Raw genomic sequence first — 12,361 nt, 5'->3', positions numbered from 1 at the left:
TTCCCTCTGTGTGTCTCGCTCTTTCTCCTGCCTTAGCAGCTGCTCTGCTTCCAGCTCATTGCTGGGCCCTTCCCACCGTGAAGCTCCGGGAGTTTCTCAGAGCAAAAGGGAATTAATCCAAGAGTAAAGCAGAGCTGTGACTCGAGGCACCGCACAGCTGTAGGCAGATGGCAGACGAGCCGGTTGGTCGAAGCCTTTCTTTTTTTACTTACCCATCTCAACCACGTGTGCCTATTTGTACTGCGGCCGTGCAGGGCCATGGACCCTTCGGTGAGTGGTGGAGGTGGATGCAGTGCTTTGTGCTCTTTCTCCCCTTCTAGACAAATTGTTCTTGCCAAAATTTTCTACCTGTTGCAGGAGTTGCTTTTCTATTCAGCGCAGCCCCACGTCAGCCTTGTAGGCAGCTGTACAGTGCACACAGCAGTGCTCAGATCTCTGCAGGCTTTAATACCATCGAGTTGGGTGTATTGTAAACCAACTGTATTAAATAATAATAATTTCTTTTTTTTAAATGCATATGCACTGTTCTATTGTTTTTATCCTCGAGCTGCTGCCCCCCCCCCCCCCCCCCGGCTGATGTTTGGGGGCTGCATCCACCCGCCTCCATTTGCTTTCCTGCCATGTAAAGGTCCTCAATCCGGCTTTCGTTGTCCATGCTGAGCTCCACGTGTGGGGCTGCGGGAGGCACCGCTCTGCACCAAACCCTCCTCTGCTGCTCTCGCTTCGGTTTTCACCCCTTGTAAAACATTACAAATGATGAGAAATTTCCTGTGTTTGTTGTTTTTTTTTTCCTTTTTCACGTCGCTTTGCTTCAGGTTGAAGTGTAACTCACTAAGAACTGCAATAAAAAAAGACGAAAGTTTTGCTGCAGCCCCCCTCGCTCTGTCAGCGGCGCGATACCCGGTGCGGGGGGGGGGGGCGGAGAGGGAGGGGAGGAGGAGGGGGAACGGCTGCGGGGCCGCTTAGCAACGGGACCGCGCGTGTGGCAACGGAACGGGGCGGCACGGAGTGCGGTGAGGGAGAGCGGGGGCTGCGGGGGCTGCGGGGGCTGCGGGGGCTGCGGGGGCTGCGGGGGCTGCGGGGGCTGCGGGGGCTGCGGGGGCTGCGGGGGCTGCGGGGGCTGCGGGGGCTGCGGGGGCTGCGGGGGCTGCGGGGGCTGCGGGGGCTGCGGGGGCTGCGGGGGCTGCGGGGGCTGCGGGGGCTGCGGGGGCTGCGGGGGCTGCGGGGGCTGCGGGGGCTGCGGGGGCTGCGGGGGCTGCGGGGGCTGCGGGGGCTGCGGGGGCTGCGGGGGCTGCGGGGGCTGCGGGGGCTGCGGGGGCTGCGGGGGCTGCGGGGGCTGCGGGGGCTGCGGGGGCTGCGGGAGCTGCGTCCTTTCCCAGCTCTCAGCTCCAGCCCGTTTGTCCTCAGCGGTGCGGGAGGAGCTCCAATCCCGCTCCAATCCCGCTCCAATCCCGCTGAGGGCACGCGGGGTGTCCCGTTCCTCCTCCTCCTCCTCCTCCTCCTCCTCCTCCCCCCCCCCATGTCTGCCCAGAGCGGGGCCTGCGGTCCCCTCGGCTGCTCTGCGCCCCTCCCGTGGTTTCCGTGCACCCCGAGAACGGCGGCAGCCCCGAAAGCGAAGCGGCACCGCGAGTTGCCGACAGCCGCCCGTGCAGAGCGCGGTGCTCCCGGGGCCGGACGTGGCCGTGCAGCCGAGCTGCCCCCATCGGAGCGGCTTTCTGGGGATGCAGATACCGCTTCCGCACGATAAACCTCCGCGAACAAACGCAACGAACGTCCCGCTCCCTTCCAGTCGCCCCTTCTGCGAGATGGCAGCGCTGAGCGTCAAACCGGGGCAGCGGTTCACCGTGCCCGACTGGGACACCAACGCCCGCCTCATCTCCGCCGACGCTGAGAGCCAACGCTCCGCGTCGCATCAGATCCGGCAGGAAGCCAGAGCCCTGCGCAGCGAAACCAACAACCAGGTGGGAGCCCCGGGTTGGCCCAAAAGGTGCCCAGAGGGCAGGAGAGAACCCAGGTGTGGAGGGGAAGGGGAGAAGGCTTCACCTGTGAGAGCCTCCCGAATCCCCTTGCAGAGGGTGGGACTCTCGTGCCCTTGGTAACTCGCATCACTTTCTGCCCCTTCTGCTCTTCCTGATCACTGTTAGAGCAAGCGATGCGTTATAGAGAGCTCCATCCATCCTGAAAGCAGGAAGGGCTTCGGCAAGTTTCACGATTTGGGTCTCAAAAAGGAACAACAACCAACAGCTCAGAGCGCTTTTCTTCCAATTCCAGGCGAAATGGGATGAACACGACAACCAAACCCGCCTGGCTGAACGAATCAGCAGTGTGAACAGATGGAAGGAGACCCTGGACAAATGCCTCGCAGACATAGATGAGGAAATCAATGCTTTGGCCAAGGTATGTTGGGAAGACAGATGGCTGGAAATGAACCACGCTTTCAACACGGGATGTTAAATAATTGAGGCTTGCCTCGTGCAGTGCGTAGGCCCAGATGGTGCCCGATGGTGGGGGCTTGTCACAGGTATTCTGGGATGGATACCTGATGAAATTACATCCTGATGTTCTCGGCTGAGCTGTGCACTGCCTGCTCCTGTTCTTGCCTTGTTTTTATCTTTCAAGGATAACAAGAAATACATTCAAACCACGATCTGAAAAGGTTTGATTTGAAATGGAGAATGTCAGCGGGGTCAGTCTCTGCTTCTTTCAGTTCTAAACATGCAGGCTGCTCCGTTTGGAGCCCTGGGCCTCCAGCAGGGTCTGAGCCCTGACCCAACGCACGCGGAGCGCCGCTGTGTTTGGCTCCCACAGATTTCCTTCCAGATCTGCTGAGAGCTCCAGAACTGCGATGCAGGCGGCGGCCGGTCCTCTTACCGAGGGTGGGGGTGGGTTTCCTTCTTCCTCTTCTCCCATCCCTGAAGGAGAACCGCCCCACAGCCCAGTGCTCCCTGCAGGTGAAGGAAGCAGCAGAACGCGCCCTGCAGGCCAAGAATTTGTCCCTGGATGTGGCCACAGAGTGCCTGACGCTCCGAGAGAGCCGCCGCGCCATCGATGTGGTGAGGGACCCTGCGGAGGAGGAGCTGCACAAAGAGGTGAAGGTGATCGACAGAACCAAGAGGGAGCTGCAGCAGAGAGTGCACGAAGCCTTCGAACGGCTCTGGTGAGGCAAACAGCACGCTGCTGGTCTCACGGAGATGATGGAGGACGTGATTGAAAGGCTTTGGAGGTGGGGAGCTGCTCTCCTCCTTGTGCTCCCTGCGACCCCAGCCTTGTGTTCTGCAGCCTCCTGCAGGAAGCCCGCCAGCAGCTCAGCTTCGACCACCGCGGCAAGATGGAGGCGCTGGAAATAGACCGCACGTGTTTATCCCTCAGCGTGAACTCTCCCAACATCTCCTTCAAGGTCAACCCAACTCGGATCCCAAACGGGTGAGTAAAGAGCCTGTGCTTCTGTCCAGATCCGTGCGAGTGCTTTCCAGAGCCCAAGGATGCTTTTCCTTCCCGTGCTGCATCCTGGCTGATGAGTGCAGTTACTGAGAGCTCAGTGCAGGAGCTGGGATTTGCTGTCAGTCCTGGGCTGTGAAGCCACAGACCTGTTGGATATCAGACCTTCCTTAATCCATGCCCATAGGGAGCTGATGGCTGGCGATGTGTGCTGCTATCAGATCCCAGGATGTCAGGGCACACCGAGCTCATACCACCATCACCATCAAATAAATAACATCTCTGTAGTGCAGAAAATTGGAGCGCAAACAGTGAACAGGTTATCAAAATTATCACTGCAAAAACAGAAGCTGGCTGCCCTGCCTCCCTACGCTCGGCTGTAGGTGACAGTAAGCAGTATCAGCCCCCGGCAAGGCTTTATGGGAGAGCTGCTGCACATTTTTCACTTGGTGGCCTTTCATAGCGTGCTTTGGATGTGTCCCCAGTTGGAGCAGATGCTGGGCTCAGTGCAGAGCCATGGGGCAGCGGCCTCCAGCTGGTGCACTGAGATCAGACAGAATGCGACCTCCAAATTCCTGAAGCATTCTGCACTGCAGAAAGCCTTCGTGGCCTGCAGCAGGTGGTTCCCTTTGAACTGCCTTGCAGACACTCCACTTGTTTTCATAACTGCTGATTTGTTCCTAGATCAACTGCGGTTGGTGAGTGGGAACAGAATAGCCAATACAACAAAGATCATGCTGAGGAGGAAATGAAAGCCTCAACTAAGCTCCGAGAAGCAATAGTGCTTTCCATTGCCCAGGTAAATTAGCCCCTGGGTAGTGAATTACTGGTGCCCTCCTGTTTATAAAGAAGACCTGGGCTGTGCAGAGGGTGCAGCAGACCCAGCAGCCTGGGAGACTCACAGCGATCCATCGCTGCTGTTCCTTTTGGCTGTGGGACCTTCCAGCAGACACAGCCTGGATGGCTTTGCTTGTCCCAGCCTCACGGGGAGCCGTGTCGTATGTGACCATCAATGTGACCATCACAGCAGCAGCTGCTGGGAGGGAGAGCCCCTCCAGATGTGTGTGCTTGGAATCTGTTCTCTCTTCAGACAAACAACGAGCTGGAGGCTCAGCGTGTGGCCACAGAGTTTGCCCTGCGCAAGAGGATCAGAGACATGGAGAGAGCCTACGATGAGCTGAAATGGCAGGAGCAAAATGTAAATGGGGCTCATCTATCAGCCACAGCCTCGGGTGGGGATTGAATGCAGAAGAGGTCCTGTGCTCCATAGCAGCACTATGCCTGCTCTGCCTGCAAAGCCATGAGCAGGGAGCTTCAGAACCCATCAGCTCCATTTAAAATGCATTCAGAGCACATAAAAGCCTATAGCAATTGGGGGCCGTTTCCTAGTCTGTCTCCTACAGGGAACTGTGGCTGTCCCTTAGGATACGTGTCTTTTTTACCTTAGACCTTGGAGGAAATTGCTGAGATGGAAGAGGACATCCGACGCCTGGAGGAGGATCTTCGAAGGAAAATGCAGGACCTGAAAGTGGCACACAGCCGCCTGGAGACGCGCAGCTACCGGCCCAACGTGGAGCTCTGCCGGGATCAGGTATCAGCCCTGTCACCAGGGACTGGGGAACCGAACAGGATGGTCCTTGTTTGAGGTGTGGCTGCACTCCGGAGAAAATGCCATGCGGGCCAGCAGGGGGATGCAGATCTGTGGCCGTTGTAAAGCAGGGAGTCGGCCCCATTCACTGCCATGGGCATCTCCATCACATCACAGGTGCAGTACGGGCTCACAGATGAGGTCCACCAGCTGGAAGGGTCGATCCGTGCTCTGAAGCTGAAGCTCGCAGAGGCGCAGTGAGTCTTCTCCTGTCTGCATCAGGGCGGTGGCACAGCACTGCCTGTGTGAGAATCACAGAATTGTAGGGGTTGGAAGGGACCTCCAGAGATCATCGAGTCCAACCCCCCTGCCAAAGCAGGTTCCCTAGGGATGTGGTACCCGGTGCTTCCAGGGGCTGCATTTCAGAACTCGTGTCTGTTCAGAGGAGGAATGGAGATATGGTTGGGTTTGGTGGGAGCTGCTCTGGGCAATGGGCTGCGGGCAAGGGTCAAGGTGTGTGTGCCGGAGGATGGAGGGGGGTCCCAGCTATTCACAGACCCAAACAATGCTGCTGCGATGCCCCAAGAAATATGATGGCATCATAGAATCACATTGGGTTGGAAGGGACCCCAAGGATCAGCAAGTTCCAACCCCCTGCCACAGGGCTAACAACCTCCAGATCAGGTACTGGACCAGGTTGCCCAAGCCCCCACCCAACCTGCTCTTGAAGACCCCCGGGATGGGGCAGTGATGGAGCCCATGGGGTGGTGCTGGTGATGGATGTGGTGCTTCAGCTCTTCAAACAAAGGCAAAGGCCACGTGCTTCCCATCCATTCTGGGTGTGAATCCATCTAGCTCCCATCTCCTTGTTCCCAGGGATGCCCTGGATGCTCTGTACCGACAGCTGCACCGCGTGCAGACCGACATGGCCTACAAAGCCCACTCCCTGGTGCTGGACCACAAGTGCATGGACGGCCGCAGGAAGCTCGTGGTGCCCGCTGAGAAGTTTGTACCTCAGGTGGATTCCTTCAACCGCACCACGAACCGCGTGCCATCCCCACCCAGAGCCGGGCAGCTGGAGCTGGGATAAGGCAGGGTGAGCACCTGGGTGCTCCAGGATTGGCCTGACTGCCCTGGTTTGTTGTATAACCGTCTGTTCCGTGTGCTCCAAGGAGCGTTCAATAATAAAGAGTGTCTGCCAGAGCGGCTGCGGTGCATTGGAAGCGTTTCGCGGCGGCTGAGCCCATCGTGTGCCCTGGGCAGTTCTGCCTCAGCCCTTCCGTGCTGGGAACAGAAGCAGGGCTTGGGATTCCTGCACTCTGATGGGTCTTCCAGGGGTTCTGAACTCAGATGCACTGATCTGCCCCACTGCGCAGGAACAGCGCGACCAGCAGCGCCTGCGTTAGGAACAGTGCGGCCAGCAGGAGCAGGGAGGCCGTCATCCCCTGTGCTTGGCACTGTGATTCTATGGTTCTATGCCACTGGTGTTCAGTTTTGGGCTCCTCACTACAAAAGAGACCTGGAATGTGTCCAGGGAAAAGCAATGAAACTGGTGAGGGGTCTGGAGTGCGGATCTGAGGAGGGAGCTGGGGTTGTTCAGTGTGGAGGAGGCTCAGGGGAGACCTCAGTGCGCTCTGCAGCTTCCTGAAGGGACGATGTGGTGAGGAGGGGTTTGGCTTCTTCTCCCATGAAACAAGCAGGACCCGAGGAAATGGCTGCAGGTTGTGCTGTGGAGGTTTAGGTTGGACATGAGGAAGAACTGTTTCTCTCAGCAGTCAGGCGCTGCAATGGCTGCACAGGGAGGCGGTGTCACCGTCCCTGGCAGAGCTCGAGAGGCGTCTGGATGAGCAGCTGCGAGTGCCTGTGGCAGCGGGGTGACGGGAGGGCGGTTGGAGCGGGTGATCTCGCAGGTCGTTTCCACCCTTGTGACTCCGTGACTCCGTGACTCCATGATCCTCTGACCCCCATGCGGTTCCATAGCGCTCTGCCCTCCGTGCCGCAAGGGGGCGCTGCTTCCGGCCCGGTGGCGGCACGACTCAAGATGGCGGCGGCGGGCGCGGGCTCTGGGCGCGCGGCGGTGTCCCGTCCTCGGCCTCCTCCCGCCCGCTTCCGGGGCTGCTTGGCCGGCGCGCTGCTGGGCGACTGCTTGGGAGCCGTCTTCGAGGGCAGGAGCGTGGTGAAGCTGCCCGATTTGCTGAGCTTTCTCCGCGGCCTGGAGCCGCCGGGCGGTGAAGGGGAGCCGGCCGGGAGCGCCCGCAGAGGTGGGAGGAACGGCGGGCGGGGCGGGATGTGAAACGGTGCGGGGAGCGGGGGGAAAAATAACGTAACGTAACGTAACGTAAGGTAACGGGTGTGCGGTGCTGCTGCGACATGGAGAAACGGATCTGTAACGGAGAGCGAACGGGAGCTGTGCCTGAACAGCTGCACAGAGGCTGCGATGCCCCGTCCGTCCCTGGAGGTGTTCAAGGTTGATGGGGCCCTGCGCAGCCTGGGCTGCTGTGAGATGCGGAGGTTGGTGGCCCTGCGTGTGGCGGGGGGTTGGAGCTTCATCCTTGAGGTCCCTTCCAACCCGGCCGTTCTGTGATCTCTCACTTGTCCCCATGTACCTGGAGGAGAACATGTGTCCCTTGGCTTTATTGCCTTGCAGCACTCTGCATCCTGTCCGTGCTGCTGGTGCCTCTCCTGCTCTGATCCTGGCTGCTCAATGAACACAGCTCAGGGTGCCGCGTGTCCTCCAGCAGCGCTGCAGCCCTACGGGCAGGCGGTGCTCGCAGGGAGCTGTGAGCTGAATGGTTACATGAAGTTGTAACGCTCTGTTTCAGAAACGCTTTCCTACACGGATGACACGGCCATGAGCAGATCTGTGGTGCAGTCACTGCTGGCCAAGCGGGAGTTCGATGAAGTTGACATGGCCAAGAGGTGAGGGCTGCAGCGAGAGCAAAACTGGTTGTGTGTCAGACGCTTAAAATGAAGCCATCGTGTAACTCTGCAAAAAAGGACAGAGCTCAGGCAGAGTCATTGCTAATTAGTGGAGAAAATAAGAGCGATGACCCTGGAATTTATTGTGTGCTCTGTCCTGGAGCATCCAGCATTGTTAGCTCTAATGTCAGTTCCAAATGTACTTTGGAATGGAGCGGGGTGGGACTTGCTGTTTTGCCATTCTGTATTGGAGCCACATACATTCAGCCACCTTTGTGGAAGATAACGCCTGGATGAAAAGCATTTCCTTACATGTTTGTTTGTTGCTATTTATGTCTGTACTTAATTTAGCTGGCGAATATTAGTGAGGTCAGCCTCAGTTTGTTTATGATCCATTTCCCTTTTGGATCCACAGCCCTGGTAGCATTTGGTTCCACTTAAGGGAGAGCATTTATTTGTTTAGAAAACACTTCCATTGAACTCGAACAAAAGACTTTCTTTGTGGTTTTGACCCAGGGAAATGTTTCGAGTTTGCTCCTATTTCAAAGAAATGTGGAGAAGGAAACAAGTGGGTTGTGGGAGATGCCTGTACACCATTCATACACCCTCCCCTCTTTTCACACCATTTTTTGGAAGTGACATTCTTTCCCTGCAGAGCTGAATCAGTTGAGCCATGGCTATCACAGAGTGGTCCCTATGCTGTTAACTCACCTGCATTTGGAAACTCCACAAATTCTTTCTCGCCTGTGTAACTGCTGCTGTCTTTGCCCACACAGGTTTGCTGAGGAGTACAAGAAGGAACCCAACAGGGGCTATGGGATGGCTGTTGTCAATGTCTTTAAGAAGCTGCTGAGCCCCAAGTGCAGTGATGTGTTTGAGCCAGCAAGAGCTCAATTTAATGGGAAAGGCTCCTATGGCAATGGTGGTGCCATGAGGGTTGCAGGCATTCCGCTCACCTATTGGGATGTTCAGGATGTTAAGAAGGTACTGTGCCCCCTGGGGCGCCCTGGCTCTGTGACTGCCTGCTGCTGGCTGGGTCCCGCTCTGCTCTCACTTGGGTTTGCTAATGATACGTTTTCGTTCACAGTTTGCAAAGCTCAGTGCTGAGCTGACCCATGCCAACTCCTTGGGCTACAACGGGGCCATCCTGCAGGCCCTGGCGGTGCATCTCGCCTTGCAGGGAGAGGTGAGCAGGGAGACCTTCCTTGAGCAGCTCATCAGCCACATGGAGGACGTGGAGGCAGATGATAAGTCTCTTACTGATGCCCGAGCGTAAGTAGCTGTGCGGAGCGCCCACCCCACAGTTCACTCTGACTCTTCACAGCCTCTCTCCTTCGTTGCACTCTTATTTTCAGGCTGGGATTTGAGGACTTACCATTTTCGAGGCGTCTGAAGAAAATAAAGGAATTTTTGGAGCTCAGCAGTGTTCCCAAAGCAGATGTATTGTTTGAATTAGGTATGCAATTCTTTGACTTCCAACCCAGCGACTCCTTCCCTCTGTTTGTGGGAAGAAAATTGTCTTGCTACCAAAAACTATCTTGAATAATATTTCTTAATATTCTAAGATCTCATCTTAATGGCTCTCAGATCATAATGTTGGATAGGATTAAGTAAATGTGTCCTGCCAGCCTATTCTGATGTAGCTGGGATGTTCTCTGGGGTGGCAGCAGTACTGGGGGGCTGTGGGGAGTCTCCTGCAAATTCAGTTTTGCTCCTTGTGGTGATAAAATCAGTAGCACGGGATTGATGGTGATTGGCAATGGGACGTGGCAGTGAAAAGGGAAGGGGTGCTTCTGTGGGGAAGAGGACAAGAGTGTTGTGCAGCACTGGAGCTGATTGGTTTTGTTAACAGGCAATGGCATCGCTGCTTTGAGGTCTGTCCCCACTGCCATTTACTCCTTCCTGCGCTGTATGGAAGCTGACCCAGATATTCCTGAACACTACAACAACCTGCAGAGGACCATCATCTACTGTATCTCTCTGGGTGGAGATACAGACACCATTGCTACCATGGCAGGAGCCATTGCAGGGGCTTATTATGGGGAAGAACAGATACCCCCAAGTTGGGAGCAGAGCTGCGAAGCTTTTCAAGAGACACAGAAGATGGCAGATAGCTTACATGAACTGTACTGCCAACGGCTCTGAGCCTGAAGGGAGTGTGTGTCCAGAAGGCAAAGCAGGTGGTTGCCTCTGCTTTTCTGGTCATAAAGTTGGTGGTGGATCCGTGCCATGCAGATGCAGCGAGCCTCCATTGAGGAGACACCTGCTGCTGTGAGAAGAGAGGTGGAAGCACTAGCTGGGATTGAAGAGATGGCACATAGCCTTCACTGACAGTTGTGCTGGGAAGCGGCTGCATGTGGTGCCTTGCACAGTGGGAGCATCTCTGAAGTACAAGAGCATCAAGTTTTCATGAGGCTGCTGCTTGCTTTGGCCCACCCTTCTGTAACTGTCATTTTGTTATTCCTAGGTGGTGTCTGAATCCACAAACTTTCTTTTTTTACTATTTTCCCCTACTGCCACGTCCTTCATTTCTGTTGGTAGCAACGTGTCAAGCATTGGTTTTCATGGGCTGCACGTCCTTAAAACACTGACAAGTGTGAGCGTTCGTTCTCAACTGACAAGCAAGAGGGTCGGGGTGGGAGCCTGCAGAGGAGCAGCCATGGGAGAGCTGGAGGATTTGCTGTGTGTGGGGACAGGTTGCCTCCTTCAGTGCGGAGTGAGGATGCTGCAGAGCAGAGCTCACAGGGAGGTTCACTTCATTAAAGGCAGGATGAAAAGTGCCTGAGAAGGGAGGAGGGATTTCTTTGCACTGCCAGTGGCATTTGAAGAAATGCATTTGGTGCCTGCACACGGAATCCCAGTAGGCAAACTGTTACTGCTGGAAGAAGAATGGAATCTAGAATGGTTTGGATTGGAAGGGATCTTTAGATCCTGTAGTTCCAACCCCCTCCTTTAGGCAGGGATCACTAATGATGTCCCTTTGGTGCCCTTTGCTCTGCAATCTGCCTGGCACTGCCCTGACTGACTGCACTTTGTCTTCCCTTACATAGCTGGCTCACGTTTCTGCAGCTACTCCAGCCATTTCTTAGTTCTAATCCTCACATTCTGTGCTTTTAATTCTGCCCTGTGAATGTCCCGAGGGAGATTGCTATTTAAAAATAAAAATTGTGAAACATGGTGTTAAGCAAGGACTGAATTCTTGGTTCTGCTGCAGTCAGTGACAGAAATGGCTTCAGCTGAAAGCAGGAGTTGCTTCTCATAGCTTTCAAACTCTTTATTCTCTGTGAAAAGCATCTGAAAATAAAGGGAAAGGTTAAAAGATGACAAAACATTGGGATTTGAAGCTGGTACTGATGGGTGAGAATATTGCAGTGCAGCTGTGTTGTTCCAGAGCTGAAAATCTTGACACTTTTGCCCAAGGGAGCTGGTCAGAAAGGGAATAACAGCTTGTGCATGGCACGTCTGAAGGGGGTTACAAGCTTCTAATAATTAAAACCAAAAGGGAAGAGGCAAGCAGTCGTCATATGGAAGTGCTTGTAAATGTGAACGTGGCAATGTAACCCTGTTATCTTGGATTGTGGCACGTGAATGTTGTGCACAAATGGAGTTTGCTGCCTTTTGGTCACAGCTCGTGGCTGCTGTGCGTTTTGGACTGCATGCACGTGTGGAACATCTGGGTGTGTGGGGTCATTCCAGACCTTCCTGCCTCTGCTTCCTTCAAGTGCCAGTCTTGTGTGTGATGCTTTAATGGGTTTTACTTGTTTAAATGAATATCTTGTTCTGAGGTGGTGTGGAATTTTGCTCTTTTGTATATTTATGTATTGTGCTGCAGCTCTGAGGTGTAAAATGTCAGATTTTTCACATTTTCCTGCCAGAGGTGTCAACATATCCACAGAGCTGTTTAAAAAAAGACATTTTTCCTGTTAAAGGAGCTGGAGAATTTTAAAGTGTTTGGAACTCACAAAGGACTGAAGTTTCCTGTTTAAAAAATAGAGCCCATTTTAGGCCAGCCGTGAAAGACTGAAACGTTCAGCTCTGCCCCACAGCTGTGCTCTCCTGTCCTGTGCCCACAGCTCTGGGGGGCGAGGAGGACGAAGGCACAGCCAGCCCCAGCTTTGTACAATAAGTTTTATTGATGGTTTGTCAATACAATCAAGTACTGCAGTTTTAGTTCTGAAGAGAAGGCCAGTTTCTGATCACAAAAAGAGTGCATTTTAAACCAACTTTTACTATGGCAGACAGTGCATGTAGTAAGTATTTACAAAACTAGAAACCTCTATATACTAGGTTAGAAATGGAGATACTAGAGGCGAATTAAAAAAGAAAAAATAGTAAGGATTTGTATATAAAAATGCACATTGTAATGCAGTTTTCATCATTAAAAATAGACCTACTTCATCCAACCCAACCTGTTTT

General features: G+C 54.5%; 2 protein-coding genes across 3 annotated transcripts; both read left to right on the top strand.

Moving 5' to 3' along the window:
* The first annotated feature begins 941 nt into the window (after nt 1-941).
* On the top strand, nt 942-6,221 carry TEKT2 (tektin 2). Of its 2 annotated transcripts, XM_048969225.1 has the most exons (10): nt 942-1,013; nt 1,790-1,961; nt 2,272-2,397; nt 2,952-3,157; nt 3,280-3,423; nt 4,123-4,237; nt 4,529-4,636; nt 4,886-5,029; nt 5,204-5,283; nt 5,903-6,221. In XM_048969225.1, the coding sequence occupies exons 2-10, from the start codon at nt 1,806-1,808 to the stop codon at nt 6,114-6,116; spliced, it is 1,293 nt and encodes a 430-aa protein (XP_048825182.1). In that variant the 5' UTR covers nt 942-1,013; nt 1,790-1,805; the 3' UTR covers nt 6,117-6,221. The 2 variants fall into 2 exon arrangements, with proteins under 2 accessions (XP_048825182.1, XP_048825181.1); XM_048969224.1 differs by lacking the exon at nt 942-1,013 and having other exon boundaries at nt 1,503-1,961.
* Nucleotides 6,222-7,051: 830 nt separating this feature from the next.
* On the top strand, nt 7,052-12,348 carry ADPRS (ADP-ribosylserine hydrolase). Its single transcript, XM_048968996.1, has 6 exons — nt 7,052-7,287; nt 7,849-7,945; nt 8,722-8,929; nt 9,033-9,217; nt 9,301-9,401; nt 9,798-12,348. The coding sequence occupies exons 1-6, from the start codon at nt 7,068-7,070 to the stop codon at nt 10,088-10,090; spliced, it is 1,104 nt and encodes a 367-aa protein (XP_048824953.1). The 5' UTR covers nt 7,052-7,067; the 3' UTR covers nt 10,091-12,348.
* Nucleotides 12,349-12,361: the final 13 nt, after the last annotated feature.

The sequence above is a fragment of the Lagopus muta genome, chromosome 23 (genome assembly GCF_023343835.1).
Source record: "Lagopus muta isolate bLagMut1 chromosome 23, bLagMut1 primary, whole genome shotgun sequence".
Taxonomy (NCBI): Eukaryota; Metazoa; Chordata; class Aves; order Galliformes; family Phasianidae; genus Lagopus; species Lagopus muta.
Note: the sequence above shows the minus strand (reverse complement) of the source record. Positions and strands in the feature narration are given on the sequence as shown.

Coding starts and splice junctions, on each gene's coding strand:
- TEKT2 (XM_048969224.1), top strand. CDS start 1,722: ATGCAGATACCGCTTCCGCACGATAAACCTCCGCGAACAAACGCAACG. Junction 2,398..2,951: donor AAATCAATGCTTTGGCCAAG/GTATGTTGGGAA, acceptor TGCTCCCTGCAG/GTGAAGGAAGCAGCAGAACG. Junction 5,284..5,902: donor CTGAAGCTCGCAGAGGCGCA/GTGAGTCTTCTC, acceptor CCTTGTTCCCAG/GGATGCCCTGGATGCTCTGT.
- ADPRS (XM_048968996.1), top strand. CDS start 7,068: ATGGCGGCGGCGGGCGCGGGCTCTGGGCGCGCGGCGGTGTCCCGTCCT. Junction 7,946..8,721: donor GAAGTTGACATGGCCAAGAG/GTGAGGGCTGCA, acceptor TTGCCCACACAG/GTTTGCTGAGGAGTACAAGA. Junction 9,218..9,300: donor TCTCTTACTGATGCCCGAGC/GTAAGTAGCTGT, acceptor TCTTATTTTCAG/GCTGGGATTTGAGGACTTAC.